The sequence below is a fragment of the Centrocercus urophasianus genome, unplaced genomic scaffold (assembly GCF_019232065.1).
Source record: "Centrocercus urophasianus isolate 14NV4802_14NV808 unplaced genomic scaffold, USGS_Curo_1.0 seq_10, whole genome shotgun sequence".
NCBI classification, from domain to species: domain Eukaryota; kingdom Metazoa; phylum Chordata; class Aves; order Galliformes; family Phasianidae; genus Centrocercus; species Centrocercus urophasianus.
The window spans coordinates 86199525-86208949 of record NW_024884142.1 but is presented as its reverse complement, the minus strand read 5'-3'; the positions used below and the strand labels follow the sequence as shown (position 1 = coordinate 86208949).

Genomic DNA, 9425 nt, shown 5'->3' with positions numbered 1-9425 from the left:
CGTTGCAGGCGGCGGCGGCGCCCCGGATGCCCGCGGCGGGCAGAAGATGTGTCATGGCAAGCAGGCGAGCGGCGGCGGTGCCCTCCCGGCGGCGAGGCGGCGGGCGCTGGCCGCTGCGCTCTGGCTGCGGCTGGCGCTGAGCCTCGGCCCGGGGCCGGCGGCGGGCGGTGAGTGAACGGCGGCGGCGGCCCCCGCTCTGCCCGGCAGCCGGGCTGAGCCGACCCCTGCCCCGCGAAGGCTCCCCTAGTCCCGGCACCGGAGAGGGGGGGAGGGAGCGAGGAGCGGGGAAACTTCCTCCCCGTGCGGCCCCGAGGGGAGTGGAGCGGGGAATCCCCCTTTCGGGTCGCCCCGCGTGCGCCCCCCGGGAGAAGGCAGCCTCAGCCGGGTCCCTGCTGGGGAGCGGAGCCCCGCGTGGGTACGGCGCGATTCCGTTATTATTTTAGCACGATTATTTTAAATAGCCTTCCCTCAGCCCGGTGCCGCTCGGACATCCTCTGATCACTCTCACTGCCGGTCCCCGAGCGGAAACGCGGGGTGGGAGAAGGTGATTTGGGTCTAAAAAGGAACGCTTGGAACGTCCTTCAGCGCTCTCCTCCTGGAGGAAGGACCGAGTCGTAGTTGGCCTTTTTCATTTTAATTATATTTTTACGCAATCGTTTCAAACTATTGAGCCTCTGAGATATTTTGAGCAGGTACATTTAATTACAAAATTGCTTGAAACCGATTCTGTAATTAGACTTGGACTGTGGGAAAAGTGTTAAAGTAAACTGCTTCGCTGCAGAACGAACTTAGCTGTGATAAAGAGAGCAGCTTCCCATTTCCACTCCGGCATGGTGATATATTTTTGTACTGGGGGAACAAGGCAGCTCGTGATTGAATCACATCGCTAATGGCAGGCACAGTTTGATACAAAAATTGCACGGGCTTCTTCTCGTGCCAGAGAGTCGTGCCAAAATGTTTGGAATACCTAAGTCCCAGCAGCTCCGATCCTGAAGCATTTTCTGCCTCTGACCATAGAATTGCTGAAATATGTCTGATGAGGACCTGGAGAGGTCGCCCTGTCCATCCTCCTTCTGATGTGATTTGGTTGTAATTTTCTCTCAGGACTGTAATGCCATTTCCAATAGAAATCCCATGACTGCAAATGCGATTCCAGCTAAACAAGCCTTTAAACTGTTGCAGTCTCCGAGAACCCCTCTTTAGAAATCAGTAGCATTTTTTGCTCCTGTATTTCCCATGGTTTCCTGGCCAGCTCGCCTTCCAGTGTGGTGATGCCACTCTTGTGCATCCCTCGCAATTGCAGTTGGTTGAGCTCCTGTCATTCCCTGACTTCCTTTTTATGGCTCCATTCATAAAACAGGGTGGCCCAAGGATCCCCTTCTCCCCAGAGCTGTGTGCATACTGCAGTTCGCTTGTCAGCATTTAGTTGGCTGAGCAGCACAAGAGGTTCCTCAAGATGCAGTTTATGTCTCCCTTGGATGTGGTAGTTTTCATCACAGCCTGCTATAAATTCTTCCGTGATGCTGATTGTTATTAACACTGCTGCCGTTCACCTTGGCAATGTGGCTGATTCTGTATCAAATTGCATTTGTAAGGTGTTTTAGGATCTTTCAAGACTGAAATCTTGCCCAGAGTCTAGGGAAAGGTTATACACTAAATGCTTGTGCATGGCTAAAATAACCACTTGGAAAGATTCATTGCTCTTCCTGAGTTATTACTGCTGTTATTTTCTGCAGGGTTGTACTGGGAAGTTATGCGCTATATAAATACCTGTAAGTACACAGATCTTTCATGTGATAGAATATATGATCGTTCAGGGTGTTTTTTCACCCTGAATCATCTGAGTGGTAAAATAATGGCTTTTGTAATTAGAACAGAGAGCTGCACATTAGGATTCTTCTTATTTTATGCCCTGTTGTACCTGTGAGCAAGCTCGCTTTGCTCGCATGGCTCCCTGGCTCAGCTCTGGCTCCTCAGCCTGTGACCCAGAGTTTGAGAACTTCCAAGCACTCACTGTCACCAACCAAAGCTGTGGCTTCCTTGGACCTTTGCCTCTGTTGTTTTTTCAGGACTTGTGTTCTGTGGGCTTGTGTATGCAGATACAAGCCGCACGGCACTATTGACTGCTTTGGAAAATGTGGCCCCAGTCTCTTTATATCTTCCCGTTATCTGTTAAATAAGGATAATCATACTTCTTGCAGAGATTTGAAAAGAGCTTCGATGACATTTAATGAAAATACTATGGAGGTGGAAAAAATTTGTTTCAAAAGCTTTAGAAAAACAGCACTGGCAATATGCTAAAATAAAAAGCATCTTGCATATTAATAACAAAAATGAATGGTGTAGCTTTTTTCTATAAATCCATCCACTGCTTACATTCGGATCCCAGTTATAGCTTCCTCCTGTCTTTGTCTGATTGGAGAATTTGGCTCCTGTAACAACTGTCATGACTTGCATGACTCCGTCTATTTTCTGTCTGACTAAGCCCTATTGATTGTCGCGTTCTACCATTTCACCCCAAATCAATACTACTTATGACTCTTCTTTTTCTTGTCAATAACCCTACAGAGAATAACTCTGTTTATTACATTCTGACTTTCTCCAAGAGGATCTAGCAGAAAATTTGCTATAGAAGTGAACTCAGATGAACAAACCTTTCATATGTCAATATGCCTGATTCCTCCCAGACGTATTTAAGTTTGCTGACACTGAGGATAAAGTAAATCTCTCATACTCTAGCTTGTGGCTTTCATCTCATCATCTTTGTTTATCTTGCTTTTTTGCCGTAATTCTGTAGTGAAGGAAAAAAGAAAGAAAAGAAGAAAGTGGGAACAGACTGGAAGGGCTATTAATGGTAGGCTTTATTTTCCTAAATCGGTGTTGTCCTGCAGCACTGATCTCCTGCAGGGCCCATGGGGAGGATCAGGGCTGCATCACCCAAGGGGGTTGCATCTCTGTAGGCATGGAGCAGGCCTTGGGCTGTCACCAGGCTTCATCCCAAGGCATGATAGTGCCCTTCTGGGCAGATGCTTGTTTGATCTCATTCTTAAAACATCTGCGCCTGTCTTTGAAGCAGTCTCCAGCGTACGCTTGCTATCATTATGAACAAATTAGGAATAAATTCTTAATTCAGAGGTTGGTGAGGCATCGGCACTGCTGCCCAGAGAAGCTGTAGTGCCCCATCCCTGGAGGAGCTCCAGGCCAGGTTGGATGGCCCTGGGCAGCCTGAGCAGGAGAGGGGCAGCCCTGCCCACAGCTGGGTGTTGGGGCTGGGTAATCTGCTGCTTTTTGGGTGTTGTAATCCAGTTGTTGAGTTCCCCTGGGTGTGTGCTCTGCAGGCAGCATCACTTCACATCAGTGGGTGCTTTTAAGATGGGAGGCACACACCATCGTGCAGAGTGGCAAACAAAGCCAAAGTGTTGTGTAGCCTTTAAAGATTACAATGAATAGCGGCGATACAATACAAAGTAGTTTTTTTTCCACAGACTAAAGCTGAGTTTTTATAGCTTTGTGGTTTTCATGCATTGCATTGGAGTCTTGGTTCTGCTTGCCTTTGGATGCTGTGGCTACCGAAACCAGATCTGTTGGCTTTCTAAGAGTGGTAGACTTACTTCCTTGGAATAAGACAAATTTTTTTTGTGTGGTAGTGATGCAGACCCACACTAGAGCTTACTTTTTGCTTACCTGCAGTTGCTTTCAGCAAGAGAAAACAGCCAAACATTCCCCGTTTCTGCTTTACATAAACTTTTGGCATTATGTATAAAAACTGTGTTCTGAAAAGCCAGAATGCTTCCTGATAAACTCTCTAGGTCTGTAGTTAATATATTTTACTCACTCTCTTTCAGTGTCTGCATCACTTGTCAAGCAAAACAGTCATTTTAGCCTAGAATTGTCTGCACATTTTGCAAAATCGTCAGATAGGTTGCAGCATTGGTCTTAACCTCCAGCTCACTGGAAGATCTGGATATTTTGCAAGGAACAGATTTCTCACGTCCTTGTGCAATATTATTTCTGGACCTGTACCTGCCCCATGCAGCTCCCCTTCTTTTCTTTAGGCTGAAGTTGACATTTCAGTTCCATTTTGTGTCCGTTTTGTATCCAAGTGGCAAGGTCAGCAACATCTGAGGACGAGAGATCATCATCTGTCGTAGTGGCACATCTTCCCACCTGCAGCCGTGCAAGATGTGCACCCTGCAATATGGAGGTATGGCCCTGATTTACCATGGGATATGGGGGCTGAGGTTAGCTTCTCCATCTGCTTTCTTGTTTCCGGAATCACAAGAATCTGTATCATGATCTCTGTATTATGGATGATTATAGATTTAGAAAAATTACTTATTTATCTTAGTTTGATTTTTCTCATCCATAAAGTAGATAAGTGATTTACTTCACAGACATGTTATGTGACGGTTGATGAACCTGTGACAGGAGTGAGAAATATGAATTTTGACAAAGTATAAGTTTACCACAGTGAATGGTTCTTTAACACTTTTTACTTTTTTTTTTTTTTTTTTTTTTAGTGTTGATTATTAATTAAACAGTCTTACAAATATATGAAGATTAGGAAGAAGTTATCTTTCTTTGTTGTTGTCATATAGGGCTTTTTATGGATTTAATTTTTTTTATAACATGGGTCACATGCTTCAGTTTTTTTCTGATTACCTACTCCTGGTTGAAAGTAATTCTTTTTCAAGGAAACGCGCATTACTTAAAAAGTAGAAAGCATTACACTTGTGCTGTGCTCTTCTATGAGGTTTTAGACATGAAAAGGACAATCAATCAGTGCCCAAGTTCACATTTGCTACATGTGAGTGCTAATATGAAAGAAAAACTGAGCTGCATCAAGTGGCCAACATAAATTGGTCAGAAAATGAGCTTGAGGGATTAAGTGTTGTAGTGTATACAATTGGATTCAGCAAGTGTAAAAATTAGCTTTGCTTATCTAGTAAGGGGGCTGAAGGTGTATGTACCATTCCAAATTCACCAATTTAACTGCAAAACAAACCTCCTTGCATGGTTTTACATCTTCCCCTCAGCCCCTTTCTTCGACTTGGCACAAGCAGAGCATAATGAAGCAAATTTCAAGCCGCATATCGACTAGTTTTCATAGTGCATCATAGCAATTGTCAACATACACGTTTTTATTTTCTGACTGTCTTACGCTGCCAGCATCTGGGTTGTATGTGGGATTTGCCCGAATTGGGGTGTTTTTTTCTCTGTGTATTGAGGCCAGTGGAAGAGTTGGATGCCATCTGCACATACTGAGCACCTGCTGGCACAGCACATGCCTTCATGCTCCCGATGGGTCGCCCTTGACTCACATGGCCTTTTACCTGCTCATGTCAATTTCCGAACTGTGTGATGCTCATACTGGGCTGATCTTCTGCTCATTGGAAAGATTTCACATAAGAAACAAATCCTTCTATAGATTGGCAGATCCTCTGGATCTTAGCCTAGCACTTTCTTTTATAAATAGAACTTGGGGAAATTCTTAATCCCCATTTGTATGGCACAGCCGTTACAGTAGGAATTTTTGATTGTGACTCTCCTCTGACTGAAACGAGCAACGGATTTCCTAAACTGCTACTTAAGCAAATCACAAGGGCAGTTTTTCCAGGGCAGTTTATTTGCCTTATTCCTTTATGTCTGAGATAGCACAAGGCATTTTTTCCAGACCCTGAAGGCATCTCCTTCAAATAATAACAAAAAAATAATACGAAAATGTAAGTTAGGGTCGAGCATTGAAAAGTTGTATCGTGCAGTTTCTCAAAGTGAAAAGTACGCGTTAATGGGAATGATATTTTTGCCTTCCTGGATCATATGGTTCATGATGATAGTTTACACGGAAGAACATTAGAAAAGCATTACATGCATCTTTAAAATAGTTCTACCATACTTCTGCTGTTAGACAGGAGCGCTGCATGACCACAAAGCCCTGTTTACTCATGAAAACGTAAGTTATAATGTAGAGTACATAGATGGATAAAATAGATGCAGTGACTGATTCCCTGCTGATTGCAGCGAGAAATCTCTGACTGCAGGTGGTGAAGTTGTATGAAATGTGGAGATGAGAAGCAGCCCCAGGAAAGGGTGCAACAGAACTTCTAAGTAAAATTCAATTCTGTGCACAGTAGAAATGTACAAAATCTTTAAAAGGTTGGACTTGCTTGGAAACTGAAAAGAGGAGACAAAGCTTACAATGGGCTGAAGAAGAAAATAGGTTAGGTTGCTAACGATTAGATTATTTACAAGTTGGATTATCAAGGGGATCGTGAGATAGTGTCCTAAAAATACACCTTTGTGCACCACCAAAGGAAAAAAAGCAGAACACAATACAACCATGAATCAAGAGAATTGCTGTTTTGCTGGACTCTCAGTCCTGAGTCCTGAAGAAAACCTAAAAAGAAGAGGTTGGAAGCAAAAGCCTTCAGATCTTTTTTGGTAGTGCAGAATGCCAGCACATGTAGTTGTTGATCTGTCAGAAGACTGAAGAGCACTACACAGGTTCAAGAGAAAGGACCCTGTACATGCTGGGAGAGAGGAGAAGATGCACAGAAGTAGAAGCTGGTAATGTAGGTGTACTGTTCTCACTTCTGCCATTAGCACTTGTGAATGCACACAGTAAAAAAAAAAAAAAAAAAAAAAAAAAGAAACAAAAAACCAAAATGCCCTAAAAAGTCATTTCTATGATTCTGGAGATAAGTAGGACAATGAGTTTGACAACAGATTTATAGAAATGGGACTGGAAGAGACCTCAGAAGCACTTGTGGCTCATCTTTCAGCTCCTGGGAGGACTCTTGGATGTATGTCAGTGAAGTAACTCAAGATTTTTTGTTGGAAACTCTACAGTTTCCCTGATCATCTCTGAGTTTTTTAATTTCTCAACCACTAAGAGGGTTTTTCTGATACCCTCTGCTGGCGTGCCAGTGCTGTGTCTTTGGCTGTCCTGGGTGCTGCTGCTTCCCTTGATCAGGACTGGAAGAACCCTGACTGCCCCTATCCAGCAAAATGTCTCTGAAAAACTAGCTATTAGTTAACAGTCCAAGAGCTAAGGCTTACTTTGTACCCTACATTCTTATACTGCTGTTGATGCAGAAGGAGTTGGCGTGGTTCTTCATGGTTTAACTTACATTTTTCTGGTTTAGTTAAAGTGGCAGCAAAGTTTGTGTTTAACACTAGATCTGATATCTCATCAGCAGCCATCAAACTAGCAGCCTTGCTAGTTTGGAAGGAATTACAAGGATTTTCCAAAGCCACTATTGTAAAGAATGAGGAATAAATCTGGGAGCCTCCTTTAAAAAATGCCTGTTTATGTTATCTCTCAGGATATGAGACCAATCACTTGTACTTGATCACAGTGCAAACAGTGTGGTTAATCTCACACTAAATTGCACCAGAGTGAATTTGTATTTTACTTCAGTAGAGTTGAGTGAAATTTTGTGTACTGAATGGCCCACGGTAGTCGATGAGATCCACACAAAAGCAAGTGAGTTATTTAAGACTTCCATCTGTATTTGCAAACAAACAATTTTAATGAGAGGTTTAAGGACCAGCTACTTATAGCTGACCTGGTTCTGTGCCTAAGTTCCTACACTCAGCAAAAAAAGCACTGGTGGTGGCTATCCAGGAAGACTGTGTCTTTCAGCACTCTGCGAGGCACAGGCTGTGGTGGATTGAGAATATTAGACAATGTGTGGGAAATCATGTCTTTCTTAGGCTGAAAGATAAATCTGAGCCATTTAAAACAACATGCAGAACTGAATTAATAAAGGACTGTGATGGTGTGGGGATTGAAACTGAGAAGACTTCTTGCTTGAGGAAATTGGATCTTTTAGCTGTAAGAACTTCACAATGAGGAGTATGTCTTTCATCTGTTTCTAATGCCATGTATAAGCCTACTTGTTTTTACTGTGTTTGTGTAGCAGTGATTTGTATTCTGAAAATCACGGGTGCTTGTGAGGCAGTCATTTTTCTGTATTGCTCTACTTAGATAAACAGTTGACATTTTTAGAGATATTTTCTACTCAGAGAAAACACAAATGATCCACTTAGAACTGAAAATAAATAATAAATAATTTGGTCTCCTGTAAATTGGACTTGTAAAATATCTTGATTGCAATTACTAGCTTAGCAACAATCTTGAAAGAATTAAGATAAAATGGTGCTGTTATGAGTAGTGGTAAAAATGAGAATATTCCACTGTAGTGTGGCCTTCTGACAGTATTCAGATACCTGTCCCAGTGTAATACCCACACTTCAAAACTCTTCCTCACCTTGTATGGTCCACATTCCAAAGAGTGGGGAGAATTTTTCAGGCCTTATCCTCTTCCCTTTTTGAAGAATGATTACTCAAATGGCAGAGTCCATCTTTCAGATACAGCAGAGACGTCCCCTGCTCGTAACCTGTTGTTTATCTGTTACGGATGCCCTCATCCAGCATGTATGTCTTAGAGACCAGCTCAAGAGGGATACTCTCTAGTACTTATTTTGTCAAGACCAAGGTGATTTGCAGATGCTTGGATACCTTAGCCCAAAGTGAAAATCCCAGTACAAGTGTTCACCAACCAAGATAAGCATATGTGAGCAGATAAAGCCCAGCTCTGTTATACCAATGACCTTCTTGAAATGGGGTCATCATGGGATGCTCCACTCTGCACATTGGCTGTAAGAAGTGTAGCGGAAACAAAGGCAGGAAAGGGCATGCAGACTCGTGGGACAACGTTGTTAGTAAGGAGGGGCATGTAACTGTCTTCACATACAGTCATGCGTTAATGCATTGGAGTGTGCCCACATCAATCTTACATGCAGATAGCTAGCTGATGCCTAGATATCTGCTGGAGATGAGTAAGAATCTCAAAAAACAAACAAACAAACAAAAAACCCCAAGACCCAGCAGAGAAATGGTAAAAATATATACTACTCTCATGGACAGTTATTTTGAGAGTCTTATGCAGCTTCTTACAGCAAGGTTTCTTTTCACACTGAAAAATGGATGGCTGTTGCCTTTAGTGCTTCCCTTTAGGAGAATATTGGATTCATGTGAGGGATGAAAAACAGAATACTGTTGAGCGTATTTAGATTCTATTTCATTTTTTATTTCATATATATACAGTAACAGTAAAGAGTACATTCCTCAAATATATACCATTTTAAAAATAAATCCATCAGATAAACTACATTCATTGTGGGGAGAGGGATTTTGTCAAAACCAGGCTGAAAAATATCTTTTTGCAGTGGCCTTGTCCTGTTGCGAGGTGTCTTTCCTGGATGCTACTAAAAGGAAATTTTTCAACTCTGGTTCTGCTTGTGTGAAAGTTTTCTTGTTTTTTTCCAACCAAGAAGACCTCTTCAACCTCCAGCCTCTTCAAAACCTTATCCTTAGAACAAGTAGGTCTGTGTGGTTCATAAAGCTAGTGTGAACACAG

General features: G+C 42.7%; 1 protein-coding gene across 1 annotated transcript in view; it reads left to right on the top strand.

Annotated features, from left to right (window-relative positions):
* SUSD4 (sushi domain containing 4) overlaps positions 1-9425 on the top strand; it is a 69210-nt gene that overhangs the window by 431 nt on the left and 59354 nt on the right. Inside the window, exon 2 of the mRNA XM_042819414.1 lies at positions 9-167. Coding sequence (XP_042675348.1) covers positions 9-167 — 159 coding nt within the window. The remainder of the gene's footprint in view (positions 1-8; positions 168-9425) is intronic.